General features: G+C 43.2%; 1 protein-coding gene across 12 annotated transcripts in view; it reads left to right on the plus strand.

Annotated features, from left to right (window-relative positions):
* Positions 1–18,338, plus strand: part of TIAM1 (TIAM Rac1 associated GEF 1) — a 370,474-nt gene that overhangs the window by 323,547 nt on the left and 28,589 nt on the right. For 9 of the 12 annotated variants that reach the window (XM_073891258.1, XM_073891264.1, XM_073891261.1 and 6 more), the window contains 4 exons: positions 4,882–4,985; positions 14,651–14,830; positions 15,760–15,828; positions 16,118–16,243. In XM_073891258.1, coding sequence (XP_073747359.1) covers positions 4,882–4,985; positions 14,651–14,830; positions 15,760–15,828; positions 16,118–16,243 — 479 coding nt within the window. Of the gene's footprint in view, positions 1–4,881; positions 4,986–6,390; positions 6,442–8,854; positions 9,281–14,650; positions 14,831–15,759; positions 15,829–16,117; positions 16,244–18,338 lie in introns of those variants that run through there. The other 3 variants (XM_073891280.1, XM_073891273.1, XM_025872285.2) reach the window with 3 other exon arrangements.

Here is an 18,338-nt window from a genome sequence, read left to right on the forward strand (position 1 = left end):
GACTGCAGTGTGGCATAAACATAACGTTTACATGCACTGGGAAACCAAAAAATTCATTTGACTTGCTTTACTGTGATATTCACTGCATTGCAGCGGTCTGGGGAACCAAACTCACAGTATCTCCTAAGTATGCCTATACATCCTTTTAGAGAGTTTTTTAGTGAGGTTCTGTTTGTAGCAAGCCTTCTCACTCTTTGTTTCTCAGAGAACATTATAGTCTTCTTACTGAATAATATTTTGGCTGGAAATACAGTTCTGTATGATAGTTTTAGCATTTGAAGATTTCTGTGGTTTAGGGAGGTCATGTCTTCAGATCTTTTATTCTTTCTTGAACTAATTTATTTTTATCCTTTTTATTTTTATCTTTTTATCTATTGAGTGTTTTTTAACGTTTTTATTTATTTATTTGTTTATTTGAGAGAGAGGACACGAGCAGGCAGAGGGAGAGAGGGAGAAGCAGACTCTCTCCCGAGCAGGGAGCCTGACACGGGGACTCGATCCCAGGACCCCAGGATCATGACCAGAGCTGAAAGCAGACACTTAACCGCCTGAGCCACCCAGGTGCCCCTTGAGTGTTTTGTTTTGTTTTGTTTTGTTTATCTGAGGCACCTGGGTGGCTCAGTCAGTTAAGCATTCGCCTTCGGCTCAGGTCTTGATCCCAGAGTCCTGGGATTGAGTCCCATTTTGTGCTCCCTCTCTCTCTCTCTCTCAAATAAATAAATATTTATTTGAGAGAGAGAGATAGAACAGGTGGAAGGGCAGAGGGAAAGGGAGAGAGGGAATCTCAAGCAGACTCCATGCTCAATGCAGACCCTGATGCGGGACTTGATCTCACGACCCTGAGATCATGACCTGAGCCGAAATCAAGGGTCAGACTGAGCCACCTAGGCGCCCCTCTATTGAGTGTTTTATTTGAGTGGTTATAGTTCTCATTTTTAAAATTCTATTAATTTCCCTGATCTTTTTTGAAGTTATCTCTTTTCTTGTTCCTTCTTAAAAAAATTTTTTTTTTTAAATATACTTGACATTCTATATCTGACGATTGCAGTATCATTCCTTGGGAATCTTATTCTGTTGCTTATTGTGTCTCTTGCTTCTCACTCGTGGGGACCTGGTTCTTCCTGGGTTTTATGATAACGGATTATGGGTTTTTATTTGATCGAGCTTTTAACTCTGGGCATTATATGATACCATCATTAAGTGTGGTTTTCATTAAGAGGGATTTTGATTATGTCTTTGCTGGAGCCCTTGGAATACAAATATACAACAATTTTAAGGCAGTTTTTCATCTTGGGTGTCATGGATGAAATATTTGTGTCCTGCCAAAATCCATATATTGAAGCCTTGAGCCCCGATGTGATTGTTCTTTGGAATTGGGGCCTTTGGGAGGTAATTAGGTTTAGATAAAGTTGTGAGAGTAGGCCCCCCATGATGGGATTAGTGTCCTTATAAGGAGACAAAGAGACAAAAACACTCTCTGGTTGGATGGAACCATCCATCACTTTGCTCAGTGATTGGATGATGGGGGTGGGTGGGGGGCTGTCAAATAATATATTTGTAGGAGAGCATGTTGGTCATGGAAATATGCTATTCAAATATGAACCATTATTTTTAAAAACTACATTTCTCTGCATGTGTGTGCCTATGTTTGAGTATCTTCAGCATCACTTTTACCCGGTGTGTGTTTCTTTGATCATCATAGATAAGATCACCATTCTCCATGTCCTAAGTTGAGCACAGTATAAAATTTAGGGAATAAGGAAAAGGCTCACTCTTTTCCTTACACACACGAGGAAAAAGTCATGTGAGCACATAGGGAGATGGTGGCCTTCCACTGGTCCTCACCAAGAACTGAATCTGTGAGCCCCTTGACCTTGGACTACCATCCTTCAGAACTGAGAGCAATAAGTGTCTGTCATCTAAGCCACCACATCTGTGGTCTTTTGTTACAGCAGCCCAAGCTGATGTACAGACCCCAAGACATGGAGTCTCCTGGATGCAGTACATGGTGTAAATTTGAGTCTCAAGCACCCATGGGGCCAGCCTGTGGTTATCATCTTTGGAGAACCCCCACCCCACCCCACCCCACCCCTTGCTCCCTCCCTGCTCTCCTGTCCTGGAGTGTAGGCAGAATCAGACAAGCTTCCTTTCCTTTGTTTGCTCCTTCCTCCCTCTTTCCCTTCCCTTCGCTTCCCTCCGCCTCCCTCCCTTCCCTTCTGTAAGTGAATACTTTTTTATCTTTTTACATCTTTTTAGACCAAGGGTATAGCCCTTCAGGGGAACCATATGAATGTGGGAGATTCAGTTCTAACTCTCCAACTCCTACAGATCTGATACCTGTTTTCTTTTTTTTTTTAAGATTGTATTTATTATTTATTTGACAGAGAGAGAGAGAGAGACAGCAAGAGAGGGAACGCAAGCAGGGGGAGTGGGAGAGGGAGAAACAGGCTTCCCGCTGAGCAGGGAGCCTGCTGGGAGGCCCAATCCCAGGACCCCAGGATCATGACCCGAGCCGAAGGCAGACACTCAACCAACTGAGCCATCCAGGCTCCCCATGACACTTTTTTTCAGTATCATGTCTTTATAGAGTTGAAACCAGAGTCTCCAGGGCATTGGTTCCCAGGCTGGGATGGTACTGCTGTTGGGAAATGTGTGGGTGCATTTTTATTGGCACAGAGACCAGGGAGTGCTAATTGTATTTACTGCCCAGGAGCGAGGGAGACTCAAGTGTCCCTGCCAACTATGTGATTTTGCTCCCCGCTCCCAAATTGTTCATCTCCTGCCACCAAAAGATCTCTCTCTCTCTCTCTCTCTTTGGGAAACACCGCACTAGGATTTGAGGACTGGTGGATTTCCTCAACATTGCCACAGCTTTCAGACTTGCCCACCAGCTCATTTTATTGTCTTCAATTGGGCTCTAGGATTTCTTGGAGCTCAGTTCTGTGTCTAAAAGGATTTTGTTATGTTTTATTTAGCATTCCTAAATGTTTTGTAGAGGTGAGTTTTCCCCTTCCTTCCGTCCTTCCTTCCATCCTTCCTTCCTTCCTTTTTCAGGCTACCTAGCCCCATAGTATCATTAACAGTGAAAATCCTTCAGTTTGTTTTCCCACTATTTGGTGAGCATCAGCTATACCCCAGGCAACGTGTTACACGGTGAGATACGCAGGCTCACAGCATTTGGCTGTGCTGTCTGGGGGTTGCTGTTCTGCAGACTACAGTGGGAACGGTGCCCCTGCATGGCGTGCAGTCTAGCTGCTCTGGATCCTGCCAATGGAGCCGTGGTTCCTGTGAGCCAAGAGCCGAGTGCTCTTAGCAAAGTGTCCCTAAATGAGCTTATGCACTGCTCCACTTTGGGGATCAACTCTTGCCCTTTTTCCTGGCTCCAGCATCTAGGTTATTGCCCCCATACAAAGTGTTCAATCAGCTTTTTTCCCATGGAGGCAACAATATGACATAGTCGATAGCCACCAAGTTACCCGAGCTTCATTCTTTGACTGCTACCACCATATGATAGAGAGAGCAAGTAATTAGAAAATCCTAGAGCCAGGGGCACCTGGGTGGCACAGTTGGTTGGGCGTCCAACTCTTGGTTGCCGCTCAGGTCATGATCTCAGGGTTGCGGGATTGAGCTCTGTGTTGGGCTCTCTGCTCAGCGCAGGAATCTGCTTGGGATTCTTTCTCTCCCTTTCCCTCTCCCTCTGCCCCTCCCCACTGTGCATGCATTCTCTCTCAAATAAATAAATCTTAAAAAAGAAAGAAAAACATTTCTAGAGCCAGAGGGTGAGAAAGGAAGGAAGGAAGGAAGAAAGAAAGAGAAAGAAAGAAAGAAAGAAAAGAGAAAAGGAAAGAAAAGGAAAGGAAAGAAAAAAAAAAAGAGAAAGAAAGAAAGAGAAAGAAAAAAGAAAAAGCAAGGAAATTCTAGAGCCAGAACAAAAAGGAGGACATGGACGGAAACTTCATCGAGGTTGTGTTCACTTCATTGGTGCTTCATCACAGAGGGGGACAGCGGACCAAAGGATGCAGCCTTGGAGCTTAAGTGTTTGCTTAGAGGTCGGCTTCCTCCCTGTTTGGCGACCAACTTTGAATTTGAACAGAAAGTGATGCCAAGCAGATGATGACTCTGATAGTGTCACTGGATAAAACAGCCTGTTTGCAAACAGAGGCTTTCATCCAAAGGGTCAGAAAGTGGCTCCTTCACTCTCGTTTTCTGTCTTGCCCATTTGTAGTCATAGTGCTGTTGTCCCTGATCCAAGTGTCTAAATGTCTTGGAGCCTTACGACTACAGGTGTGGTCCACGGACAGTATTGATTGGTGTCATCTTGGGGCTTGTAAGAAATGCAAAAGTTTCGGTCCAACCCCAGCCTATCAAATCTGATCTGCAGAGCATGATCCCCTGGGGGTTCAGATATTCTTTAAATTTGAGAAGCCCACCAGAGGACCGTGATTATAATGTTCTTTTCCTTCACCTTTGCATAGAATATGGTGGGAAGTATGGAAGTATGGTGTTATGTTTATAGTTTGCCAGACTTTTGCAAAAACAGACACCACACATACTACGGACTGAATGTTTATTGTCCTTGGGTCCATCTCCAAATACCATCACGTGGGAGGTTAGGTCTTTAACATATGATACGATTATGTGTTATAAAATTAAAATACATATATATATATATATACACACTGTCATGTAAAAATAATAGTAGTAAGAATAAACAAACAGAACACACTTACTGAGCCAAGATCGTGGAGCTCATACTTGGAGGGTCTTAACAATGTACGTACGTGTCGGGGGGCCTGACCCTGTGCCCCACCCCTGCACAGCCCCACCTTGTAGCAGTTGCTCTCCATGCTGACCCACGTTTTCTTCTGATTCATCTTGTAGGACACGGCCTCTGCAGCGAGCAAGGCAACAGTGTCGAGACCGCTCCAGAAGAGACCGAAGGGCCGGACTTGGAATCCTCAGATGAAACTGATCACAGCAGCAAGGTGAGAGATTTTCATTTTCACCTCCCATGTGCCGAACCACCGAAGAATCACAGCTGACGTGTCACCTTTGCAGCTGTATGTGGTTAGAAGGCCTCTCCACGGGACCGAGTGTTTTTACCTCTGAGATGTCACTGAGATACGAAATCCCAATTACAGCCTCGATAACAAACATACACGTGCGAACACAGGGCAGAAATCAGTTTTAATGAGCTCACATCTCATTTCACCTGTTTCCCTCTTACATTCCATTTGTGTTTGAAGAAATACCATCCAAAATGTGTGTGGCTGGGCCACATAGACTTTCTTGCCGTGCATGGTTTCTGCAACGAGCTCTTTTTGCATGATCTGTTTGGTTCTTGTTAAACGTGAGCAGTTTTTACATGAAAGGGAAAGGAACGCTCTTTTTCTTTATTCATATAGCATGTCCCTCAGTTGTTCAAGGCCTGTGAGAAGGCCCTTATTCTGACTCCTTGGCGGAAGACCGTGAATTTGTTTTCCATAGTTCATCATGCTTTTATCCCACTTCACAAAGGGTTCTGTGGAGTAGCCTGTTCTTGGCACACTGTCCAAAGTACAATTTAAAAACTTGGTGTTACCTCTGTCCAAAGGCCCTTCCCCAGCAAAAGTAATTGTACGTGATTCTGTTTCTTCTTCTTTTTTTTAAGATTTTATTTATTTATGAGAGAGAGAGAGAGAGAGCGTGCGCACATGAGCAGGGGGGAGGGGCAGAGGAAGAAGCAGGCTCCATCCCAGGACCTTCAGGATCATGACCGGAGCCAAAGGCAGAGGTTTAACTGACTGATCCACCCAGGGGCCCCACGTGATTCTGTTTCTGTATTTATTCACCTTTTATAGTGTTGTTGACATATATATGTGGATCCCTCCACCCACCTTTCTTTGGTTTGACATTTACCAGTCACTTTCTCTGATCAAATCATGTTAACTTTAAATTATACCTTTGTTTTCCCTTTTGCAATATCAGGGTGATTCTTGCCTTTGCTCAGTGATTGGATGATGGGGGTGGGTGGGGGGCTGTCAAATAATATATTTGTAGGAGAGCATGTTGGTCATGGAAATATGCTATTCAAATATGAACCATTATTTTTAAAAACTACATTTCTCTGCATGTGTGTGCCTATGTTTGAGTATCTTCAGCATCACTTTTACCCGGTGTGTGTTTCTTTGATCATCATAGATAAGATCACCATTCTCCATGTCCTAAGTTGAGCACAGTATAAAATTTAGTATTTGAAAGTAATTCTGATAATTATAAAAGCCTTTATGTTGTTGGCTATTAATTAAAACACAGATGAATGGAAATATATGCATTTCATTTAAAGCCAAAAAGACAGACAAAAACTTGCTTAAAGTTACCTTTTAGGTGTGTCCCTTACTTTACTTTTAGGCACTTGGGGGACGGAGGAGGGACAGAGAAATGGATTATTTCCAAACTGAGGTAAGATGTTTGGAAGGGTATTTATTAAGTCATTTTGTTATTGAACTTAGAAATGTTAATTCTCAGTTTCTAATTTGATTTAGAATACAGCTATTTTTCCTGTATCTAAAACATTTATTTCTGAATACTTTTTAACTTGGATCATTTTTACCTCACTGTAACAGGCCAGTGTTCTCATTCCTTGTGGAATTTTGAGATTGTTTTCATTTGAAATTTTGTGAGTCATGAGGTCCTAAACAGGGTCCTCTATAATATTCGGTCTGGCAGTAGAGAGGAAGGAAGGGGCCCCAGGGTTTTGTTGAACTGCCCTGGATGCCTGTCTATGATTCTTTCTCCAGAGAATAGGTCTAAAACTCACCTGGAACAGACAGGGTTAGATGCAGGAACAGAACACCCCATCCCCAGATTTCACTGCAGAAATGCATGGTGGGCTCTCGTAGAAGAGAATGTCTTCAAAATTGTCAATGACAAGTTTGGGTGATGGTCAGTATTTTTAAAGCTAGTACGGTGACCTGCGCTAAAACCTTAAGTTTGTATTCCTTTTTACTAGGTTGGGGAGCACTGTGTGATTCTGTACCCAAAAATACTTACTGGTTTTCCTTCCATTCATAGTTTATCTTCTTTATTTGAACTGCTTTGTCATGTAACCCAAGTTAGTTAACTAAATGGGGGCCTTTGATGAGTTAATGTCTCACTTTGGATATTTTAGAAGCAAAAAACTTAAATTGAGCAAATGGTTCTTGGAGTCTGGGTCCTACTGTGTATTTTTTTTTTTTTTTAACATTTTATTTGAGAGAGAGAGAGACAGTGCATAGCTGGGGGTGGGGAGGGGCAGAGGCAGAAGGAGAAGCAGACTCTCTGCTGAGCAGGGAGCCCAACATGGGGCTGGATCTCAGGACCCTGGGATCATGACCTGAGCTAAAGGGAGGTGCTTAATGGACTGAGCCACCCAGGCACCCCCCCCGCCCACCACCACTGTGTATTCTTAATAGTAAATGAGAGCTAACACTTATTTCGTACCTTGTATATATTGGGCACCATTCATATTAACTTATCTCATCCTCACAACACCTCTGAGAGAGAAATACTATTATTTCCTCTGTTTCATAGGTAATGACATTGGAACAGAGAGGTTAGCGACTCAGTGAAGGTCACACAGCTCTGAGATGGCAAAACCAGGCCTTGTGTTGTCACGTGCCATGCTGAAACTACCTTCTGGCCAGATTGGTTAAAGTCTGGTGTTGTATACCAGGTTTTGGAAAAAGAAGGAATTGATTAGTGTGCTATGTCAGTCAATTAGATATGTACTCATGAACCACTTACATATTTTCTTAATGCATAAGCTTTCTGGGTGTATTTTTTTATGATTTAAAGTAAGAGCAAGCAGATATCTTGAGTTTCTTGATCAAGATGAAATATTCTTTTGACACGTCTCCTAGATCAGTAATTTTTCTTGAGGCTAAACCGCGCATTAATTTCTAAGTCGTAAGCTGCCTTTAGCCGTGGAAGGATGATTTAGCCTTACCTTGGATGCACCAGGCTGTAAAAGTATATAAATAAGCAAACACATCAAGGAATGAAATGAAACAAGCAGTCCTTTTTTTATTCCTGCTGCATCTGTGAGGGCTCTTGATTTTTTTGTTTAATATTTTTGCTGTTCTTCCTAAATGAATTGCTTTACAAAATAATGGGCAGAATTAAGAGAACGCAGGTTGGAGCGTCATGTGTTTTTCGATTTTTTTTTTTTTTTAAATAACAGGTTCTGCTCCTCACGGCCTTTTGGGGTTCTGCAAGTAAGTATTTGCAGGCTTGCAGGAAGAGCGTTGGTGGCCCTGGAAAGTGACATCCACAGGGTGGGGGTGGGGCTCCCACACTGCAGGGGCAGTCTAGAGTCTTTTCTCTTTGTGAGCCTCCTCCTTCCTTTTGTGACGGTGGGTGACAGCCTCTAAGGGGCCTCCTCCACTGGTCACTCGTTTCTCTGCTTCTAATGGAAAAAACTCTTGTCTCTGGAAATGAATGCTAATGAGCTCCCGGCTGTCCTGTTCTGCATTCCAGGCCCCCTGGCAGCTGTGATTTTGTTTTCCACTTAGCAAATGTATTAGAATAATTTTCAGAACATTTCCATTCTGAAAGCCATCTTTTTTTCTCTTTTTAATCCAAATTGGGATTGTCTCGGAAATGTCTGCTTTAGTAACAATGCATTAGCGGAAAATGTGAAAACATAAACTGTTCAAAAAAAAAAAAATACATAGCGTGTTTTTATTTTATTTTTCTTAGTGCCTGCTCCCGACTCAGTGAGGGGTGTCTTCAAAGTTGTTTGAGCTGGCCGGGTTTAATATCCCTGTGCAGTGCATGACGCTCGCCAATCAGCTGATCGTGGTCCGCAGAGCAGAGAGACGCTCACATCCTGGGCAGGCTTTTTCTGCTTTGTGTTCTGGTCTCTTTTGGTTCTCCCTTTCTGGAACTTTTGTTGGTGAGCCAGGTGAAATGAAAGCATGAATTCTTGTCCATGAGTTAGCCTTTGACCCCATCCCAGGGGCCACTGCCGGGCAGCAGGGGCTGCAGGGCTTCTGTCCTGTCTGTTGAGATGCAGCGGTAGGTTTCCCGGGCACGCAGCATGGGCTGTCTATACGAGAGGATGCTCCCTTGGGAACTAGAAGGCGTTTGGCGCTCTCGGGGTATTTTAAGAAACTTCTGTTTCTGTGCGGAACACGTCAGGTGGTAGAATTACCATGAGAATATATTCCTGATGATGTCTGCACTGTGGAAAATAAAGCGCAAGCCCAGGATTGAAAACAATGACAAGTCCGGTGACTCTATATATCGGACCCTTCATCTGGTGAGCATGTTTGAATTCTCTCTTGCTAACCTTGTTTATGTGACGCCTTCCAGCTGAATTGCTTTCCAGTCCCAATGATGGTGATTAATGCTTGTCCTGTTTCCCCATGACTGTATCCTTTTACCTTCCGGATCCTCTTGTTGATAAAGAATATATAGGTTAGCATGGGGCGGGGTGGGCATCAGTAGTTGGTGTGAAATCGAATTTGCCTAGAATCTTCACATTTTTCTAATTGTTTATTCTTAAATGGCATAAAGATGTATTCTGTATTTTTGAAACAGTGTCATTTGAATTCTTCTCCAAAAGAATTTGGTTGTTGAGATTTTGAGTGTGTTTGTATGATGTGTATGGCAAATCTCCCCGATCCCCACCTCCGACTGGGTCGTCTGAGTGCTTATCAAGCGTTTCTGGGAGAAGGATGTTCACCTTGGCCTCCTATAAAGTTTTAAGTGTTTTTGACTTTATTTCTGCCTACTTGAGAAGGAGACGGTGATAGAAGTGTTGGCTCAGGGGTTGTGTTAATGCTTGAACGTCCACTGACTTAGATTGTACATGGCAGTCCCTCTAGTAAATGTTGAATCCCTGGTAAGAAAATCTAGTAGGTTAATGACAAGGGACAATTTAACCAAATCCAATTAAACTTTTTAGTAGTTCAGTATAAATATTGGAGTCTGTCCACCATTCGATTTTGTATCATTTAAGGAAACTTGAAATTTTGCAGTGAGTACACCTGCTGGACCCAGCTAAGCCTTCGTCCTTCCTGGATGTTTCTCCTTCAGCGTCTACTCAAAAGGAGACCAAGGAGGTGATGGCCAACAATAGGGACGACCACTGTAGATAGTGGTCTCTGAAATTATAGAGAACACGACTTTGGTGTTTGTCTCCAAAAAAGCTTAAGTAGAGGTTTGAAGAATTGAGGCCACTCTGGCCCCTTTTAAATCTGTGGGATGTGTTAAATCGGTCAGACTTAAAGGACAGTTTTAGAACTCTGAACTCATCTAGAGATAGAAATTGCCTTTAGTGGTTGCATAACAGGAAGCCTTTAAACAGCTGGGTAGCTTGAGTCAATAGTATGTACTTAAAAGCCTCCCCCCTCTTTTTGTATTTTCTTTTCATCTTCCACAGGAAGAAAGCGATATTATAAACATTGAGCTTCATGCTGGCCTCAGTAAAGTGGCCCATTTCCTCCTGCCTTGTGTACTCTTCTCTGCCTGTTGGTTGGATCATTCTTCGGCCTGACAGTGGAAGGCCTCCGCTACCTTGAACAGTTTTAAACTGGCAGCCCTGAAGGGCCCAAAAGTGCTTTTCTGTTTCCAGGGTGACTGACTGCAGTCCTCCAGGGGGGAGAGGTTTGCACTTCTCCCAGTTCAGAAGCCTCGACCATCTCCTTCTGAACAGTATTTCGCGGTCTGTCCCAGTTCCAGGAAACTTGGCTTTGAGGAGTGTGTGGAGAACCTCCCACGGCAGCTACCTTTCTAGGCATCTCTGGCTGCGGAGCTTGGTGTAGAATAGAGGGCAGCACAGAATGCTCAGTAACCGAGCGGGGAGAGCGCTGCACCCCTCGTACACCATACTTTGTGGCTAAGCTACCCAGAGAAGGTCTCCATGGGTCTTGGAGAGTAGTTATGAACTTCGTGCAGAGTAGTTATGAACACAGGCTTTGATCCACTCTGCCTGGTTCAAATCCCAGCTCTGCCGTTTTTGAGCTGTGCAATCTCAGATGAGTTACTTAACCTCTCTGGGCCTCCTTTGTGTCAGCTGTTTCACAGGAATGCTAACAGCCCTTACTTACCATATGCAAAAAAGTCTGGCCACAGTATAGGGCCAGGGGGACATACAAATTGGGCCACAACATATAAAATCTCTGCATTAGAGTTATTCTGGAAAAGACCTGCATTTCATACTTCCTTCCAAGGATGTTTTTGGGGTAATATTTCAGTAAAACAGAATTCTCAAACTTGATGACATCATTTTAATGGCTTCCAAGTAAAAATTTCATTAAGAGCCTCGCAAAACATGCTGTGACAGTATGCATTGTAACTTGGAATTCTATCTTTTTGGAATTCTATCTTTTTATTCTTTATTTAAATAACATGTAATTGAAAGTGAAGAGATTACATCCCTGCTGAGATGCTATGCATGTTCCTTGGAGCGTTTATACCTTGAATCAGAGAACAGAGTTGCCCGTGTTGAGACTGCTTTGCCCCGCCTCCATGTAAGAGAGCACCTGGCTAAATTTATCCTAAGTTTAGGATTGTGTCTAATAAGGAAGGGATGCCTAAGGCTTTGAACTCTCAGAAGAGGATTTCAGGGAATTTGGGGGTGTCCCTGGGATGCTCAATTATAGGATGCTTTTTCCCTACCCTCCCAGAACTTGGCTCAGAGGGGGAGAAAGATGAGCAGGCTGGGTGTTTGGGAATGAGGGTGGGTAGGACATGGCTTTAGGTCTGTGGTATAGGTTTTGAGCACTAAAGCCCTAGCCCACATCCCACTAACCTTTAGCTCTCCCCTTGGGCCTGCTTAACATAAGGATGCCAGACCTTGGAAGTGGTGAACTTCATACAAAGTCAGAAACTCACACTCTTAAAAATGGAAACCTCAGAGCCCTGATGGTGAAACAGAGGGAATGAAAACCTAGAAAGTCCATCCCATACCTTCCACTATTATACACAGATACAGGTGAGAATGGCAACAGGTCAGTGTGATGAATATTAGGAGCACAAAGAGAAGCATCTTGTGGCATTTCCTGCCTTTGCTGTGTGCCTGAGTCCCCAGGTTGTAACTTTGGCCCATCCTGGAAGTATGGGGCACCCTTTGTGTACTCCACGAGGACATTGGATTTCCCATGGCAACTTGTCGAAACGATAAAATCGTAGAAAGGCATATTGCGTCACTGATAGGAATGAAGCGATAGATTTACTTATCATGAGGAATCGCTTTGAGGTTAATCTGCAGATGCGTGACAGACAGCTGTGGTTACTGTTGGGCCAGTGAGAAGAGCATTGTGTAAGGGAAGGTGCCTGTTAGACGTTTGTTGTGTTGGGTTCCTTTGCAGGATGCCGAATCAAAGCAATAAAGGACAGTCGGACAAAGCTGGGGGACAGGGCCGTTAGTTGTCAGTCGTTCTCATCAGCTATCCACAGGACTTTAGTTCTGGTGAGGGTAAACCTCCCCCCCCCCCCGCATCGTGTCTATGTTATAATGCAGTGACCTATTATAGTTATCACTGGATCATTTAAAAGATGTGTGAGCATTTTTGTTATGACGGGTCACGGGTCTTTCGTTCCTGTGGAATTTGTAAGACAAAGCCATATTTAACTGGATGTTTAAGAATGACAAACTAGTAAAATACTAACATAACGAAATAAAACTGTTTAGTTGATTTCTACAGAAATAAGCTTTGATGGAATTCTTTCTTAACAGCCTTATTGAGATATAATTCACATATCATGCAGTTCAGCCCATTTTGATGAGCGTTCTTGTTAGCCAATGAAGGGAGAATTCTTTGTGGGGATATACAATGTCTGGAACACTGAATCCATGGACAACAGTGAACAGTGCCCCAGAGAGGTGACTAATACCTTCTGGAACATAAGACTAGGGTTAGTGCTAGCACCATATAAGCTGTGGTCATTGTAAGAGAATTGAAATAGGGGCGCCTGGGTGGCGCAGTTGTTTGAGCGTCCTACTGTTGGTTTTCGCTTCGGTCGTGATCTCAGGGTCCTGGGATTGAGCCCTGCGTCAGACTCCACGCTGCTTGAGACTCTCTCTCCCTCTCTCTGCCCCTCCCCACCATAAATAAATAAATCTTAAAAAAAAAAAAAACCAAAGAAATAATCATTATGTGGGTTTGGGTCCTGGCTCTCCTCCTTGCTGTCATGGCATTGTTATGAATGCATCCTTGTTAGGTTCTGATTTCCCGTGTACTTGTACTGCCTTTGTTCCAGGCTCCCTTCCCTTTGGGATAATGCCAGTGAGGGGAAGGCATGTTAATGTTGGCTGCCTTTTTCCTCTGTGTTTAAGGGATTGCCCCCATGGAATACCCTTGGTTTTAGCTCTGCTGCCCAGCACCAAATGCCAGCCTTGAGTTTCAGCTCTGGGCAGCAACTGCTGTTTTGGGGAGGATGTTCTTCTCATGTTCTTCCTGGGTAGGTGGGTGATAGAAGTAATTCTTTATTTGCACCGGTGTTTGCTGGGAATACTCTGTGCTTAGGGATGAATTAGACGGTAGAAGCCAGGGAGAGGAGGATGAGCAGGCAGCCTACCTTCAAGGAGCTACCCGGCGAACATTCGTAGAGTGGTACATTTGGGCAAATATTAATAAACTAGATTTTGGTGCTGCAAAATAGCCTCTGGAGGCATTCCAGCAAGAGCCTTAAATAATACGCTGACTTATCCCATCCTGGAGGTCCTGATTGAATTGATCTGGAGGGTGCGCTGGGCATGCTCATCAGGTGATTGCTATATGCAACTCAAGTACTCAAGCTCAAGTACTAAGTCCATGGGGTTTTCAGCAACCCGCCTGCCACCGATTCTTTGGAGAACTCTTTTGCATAACTGGAAAAGTTGCAATTTTAGAATCCTAGAACCCTAAACTTCTACCTGAATCATCCTGGACAGAGATTAGGTGGAGGCTGAGCTCCCCCACTGAAGGCTTGTTCAGGGCCCAATAGCCTTTATTTTGGAAGAGAGGAGAGGTGTCTTTCTGCTTGGAGAAGCCGGAGAGACGAACTTTTTTTTTTTTTTCTTAAAATATATGGGTATCTATCATGATCTAGAAAGTTGCCTTAGGGCCAGTTTTTAACAGAGCCAGAAAGAATCTTAGCTTATAAAATCATCTTCTGCCATTGCAAAGTAAGTATAGTTTACTTAAGTGGGGGCTGTGATAATTAGCCTTGTATTTGGGGTGAAATGCGTTTAATTTTTCTGTATCTCCGTCTCCTTATTTGTAAGCTTCGTGCAGAGTAGTTATGAACACAGGCTTTGATCCACTCTGCCTGGTTCAAATCCCAGCTCTGCCGTTTTTGAGCTGTGCAATCTCAGATGAGTTACTTAACCTCTCTGGGCCTCCTTTGTGTCAGCTGTTTCACAGGAATGCTAACAGCCCTTACTTACCGTATGGGAAGATTAAATACATCAGACCAATGCCTGGCATGTGGTGAGCCCTCGGAATATGTTATCAGTTGTCGTTATGGGTGTTTTGAGCATTCAGTGAGCTCTCCTATGTGTAGAGCAGTCGGGGGAAGGAGAAATGTAATTCACGTGTGTCAGTTCATTAACCAGGAAGGACACCTTTAGGCGGAACAGATGTCAGGTCTCTCTTGTGAGAGGTAACTTCATCTGCCTTGCCTTTTAAACTGTGCTCCGAAGAGCACGGAACAGGTGGCCGCATTTTGCCGCAGTCTGCATGAGATGAACCCCTCTGAGCCGAGCCCATCTCCGCAGGACGCCACCGGGCCTCAGCTGGCCACCATGAGGCAGCTCACGGACGCTGACAAGCTGCGCAAGGTGATCTGCGAGCTCTTGGAGACAGAGCGCACCTACGTGAAAGTACGTCTTGCTGGTCTACTCTCCCTTCCCGCCTGGCCTGCCTTCCCTCCTTGTTTCGAAGGAGGGGCTTTGTGAGTTTACACTGTGTTTGGTCTCCCGTGGAATCTGGCCTTCTGAATGTTCAGATCTCCTGCATCTAAAGGAAGCACCTCAAATCTTAGAGCGTTTCGTTGACATATGTAATTGATCGATTGAGAAAGGAGATGATGGTGAATATTCAGTGAGCCTTCTGACCTTTCTAAATCTATTGTTGAGCTAATACTAAAATTGAATTTAGTTTTTGAAAGATTTAAAGGTATTGTTTTCGGTATCTAATTTGAGTCTAGGCAGAAGGGTATCTGTTTTCTTTTTATTCTCACTTGTGTTCGGACATTTAGTTATATTCCTGTAATTATATAATTTATTCCTATATAATTCTTAATGTCTGTGTAATACATATAACAGTGTATGCACTGTACATACGTTACAATACATACATTGTAATACACTCCTATGACTGTAGTAATTACCTATTCTTGTAACTATATAGTTAAATGTCACAACAGTGTCATCTGTTTTTAATGATCTATTTTAGTCTTTAACTCAGGAGTCAGCAAATTATGGCCCTTAGGCCAGATCCACCCCTCTGCCTGTTTTGACAAATAAAGTTTTATTGGAACACAGCTACACACATTCATTTACGTATTGTCTGTGCTGCCGTAACAAGAAGCAGCTTTCCTGTTACAGCTGCAGAGTTACGTAGTTGTGAGAGAGACCACATAGCCTGCGGAGTTGAAAATATTACCAGAAAGGTGGGCTCACTCCTGCTTTAAGGGAACTTAATGACCTAAAGACTGTAATGTTAGCATTGCGACATAATCTGTTTTTTTCTCCTTTAGATTCCTTCTAGGCTTTTAGATGTGCTAATGAGATATCCTTTCAACCCTTAGGACTTAAACTGTCTCATGGAGAGATACCTAAAACCTCTTCAAAAAGAAACTTTCCTCACCCAAGATGAGGTATGGTGGACATGAGTTATACTGCAGCTTGACTTGGTGAAGAGGAGGGAGTGAGGCACACATGTACTGTTCACATTTGGAATGAATTAAATGATTGCAAGTTAATGCTCTTGGCTTGCACCTGGAGAGTAAGGAGTGGCGCCACTCCCTGCCCCAAACCCCCCACCTCATGGTGGGCTCATGATCTTAAATGATAAGTATTGATAGAAAAACTTTGAAATCAGAAGCAGATAAAAGTTTCTGAACACCAATGAAATATGGGTGGCTTAAATTCTTTTTCATTTTCCAGCTTGATGTGCTCTTTGGAAATCTAACCGAAATGGTAGAGTTTCAAGTAGAATTTCTGAAAACTCTAGAAGATGGAGTGAGACTGGTACCCGATTTGGAAAAGCTTGAGAAAGTTGATCAATTCAAGGTAAGTCCACCAATGATGTCAGGCTGCCTCCTCCTGTCATGGGTGGGTTATTCTGTAGGTGAAGTGGAACCTTTTGAGAACACATCACAAGAGGCATAGGATCTCTTTGGTACATTCTTGTGCTCGTGGTGTTGAGTCTTCATTGGACCTCCAGTGGGGTCAGTTCCCAAGGGGATTCTGAGACGGGGAACCTTGTCTAGCTGAGGTGACACCAGTGCCATCAACTTATATGAAACTGGTGCTCCTGCTGGCTTCCACTGTGGAAGATAGACCAACCTTGACCTTTTGTTCTGTTGACATGGGGCCCTTTAATACTTGCTATTAGCAAATGAGACTAACACCCTTGGTTTCCCAGTAAACAAGTTAATTTATCATGTTCTGGAAAACTTTGCTTAATGGAAATGCTTATCATGATCCAGGAGGAAGACAGTCTTCCAGCACACGGTGTCCTTATAGCCTTAATGAGGATTTATGACTAGTACCTCAGTGAGGATGCTTACAGCTTATTTCCCCCTCCTTGGCTGGCTCTCCTCTATTACAGATACTTCCTGTGCTGCACCTCCAACCGACAGAGCTCATCGATTCACGCACAGTGGTGTTGGCTTCTCGTAAAGTTAGAAAAAATACCAACAGATTAATTCAGGTGTAATTGACATAGAATACGCTGCATCTATTCACATTGTACAGTGTGATGAATCTTGCCATACGTATACACCTGTGAAACCATCACCACAGTCAGGATAATGAATATCAGCAGCAGCCCTTGAAGGTTTTTCCCTGCTCTTTGTTACCATAGATTAGTTAGATTCATTTGCATTCTGGAATCTTATACAGCATATACTTTTTTTTTTTTTAACGTGGCATCCTTTACTTGGTATAATCGTGCAGCACGTGGCTGCAGATACCAATCTATGGCTCTGTGGTATCCCACCGTACGGGGGTAGTACGCTTTGTGGCCCTTTCACCTTTCCTGGGCATTTGGGTTGTTTCCAGTTTGGGGCAATTACAAGTAAAGCTGCTATGCAGATTTGTCTATAAATGTTAGTATGGATATCTGCTTTCTTTTGGCCAAATATCTAGGAGTGGGACGGTCCCTTTTTATAATTTTAGACATTCTAATGGGTATATAGTGGCACCTCATTGTATCTTTCATTTTAATTTCCCTTTTGACACGACAACGAGCATCTTATGTGCTAATTTGCCTTTAATATATCCTCTTTGGTGAAACATCTGTTCAAATCATTTGCCCATTGACTGTATTGGTTGGTTGTTTTCTTACTATGAGACTTGAGAGTTCTTTGTGTATTCTAACTCTCAGTCCTTTACCAGAACCAGGATTTGTAAATACCTTCTTGTCGTACAGTGTCTTTCAAAGATCCGAAATTTTAAATTTTGATGAAGTCCAGTTTTTCAAGTCTTTTCTTTTTTGGGTCATGCTTTTTTGTGTCACGTCTGTGAAATTTTTGCCTAAACTTGGGTCCTAATGATTTTCTCCTTTTTTCTCCCAGAAGCTTTGTAGGTTGGGCATGTGCATTTTGGTCTCTGATCTGTTGTGCGTTAAATCCGTTAGGGTATGAAGTTGGAATCAAAGTCATCTTTTTTCCATACGAACGTCTGAGTTTTCTAGTGCTGTTTGCTGAAATGACTATCCTTCTATCTTCCACTGTATTAATTTCGCAGTGATGTTGGACTTAGGTTCCATTGTCTATATATGTGGGGCCCCCATATACTTCGACCTCTCTAGAGCTTGCAGAAATCTGGCTGAGTGCTATTAGCCTACACGTTTAGGGACTAGGGTGAAGGCTGCTCTTTCTATATATGTTTTTGTATGTCACTGCTTCTCTGCAACTGAAGTTATTCAGTATACACACCCACGTTCATACACTTAGCATAAGAATATATATTTATATATACTTACATATTTTTATTTGGAGATAATTTGAGACTTATGGGAAGGTGGCAAGAATAGCCTGAAGAATTTCTGGATGTCCTTCACCCAGATTTCCCAAACGTGAACATTTCCTTTAATCTTTATCTTCCTGTCTCCGGTGTGTGTGTGTGTGTGTGTGTGTGTGTGTGTGTGTGTGTGTGTGTG

The sequence above is a fragment of the Callorhinus ursinus genome, unplaced genomic scaffold (genome assembly GCF_003265705.2).
Source record: "Callorhinus ursinus isolate GAN/ISIS: 27379988/994484 unplaced genomic scaffold, GSC_fseal_2.0 scaffold1, whole genome shotgun sequence".
NCBI classification, from domain to species: domain Eukaryota; kingdom Metazoa; phylum Chordata; class Mammalia; order Carnivora; family Otariidae; genus Callorhinus; species Callorhinus ursinus.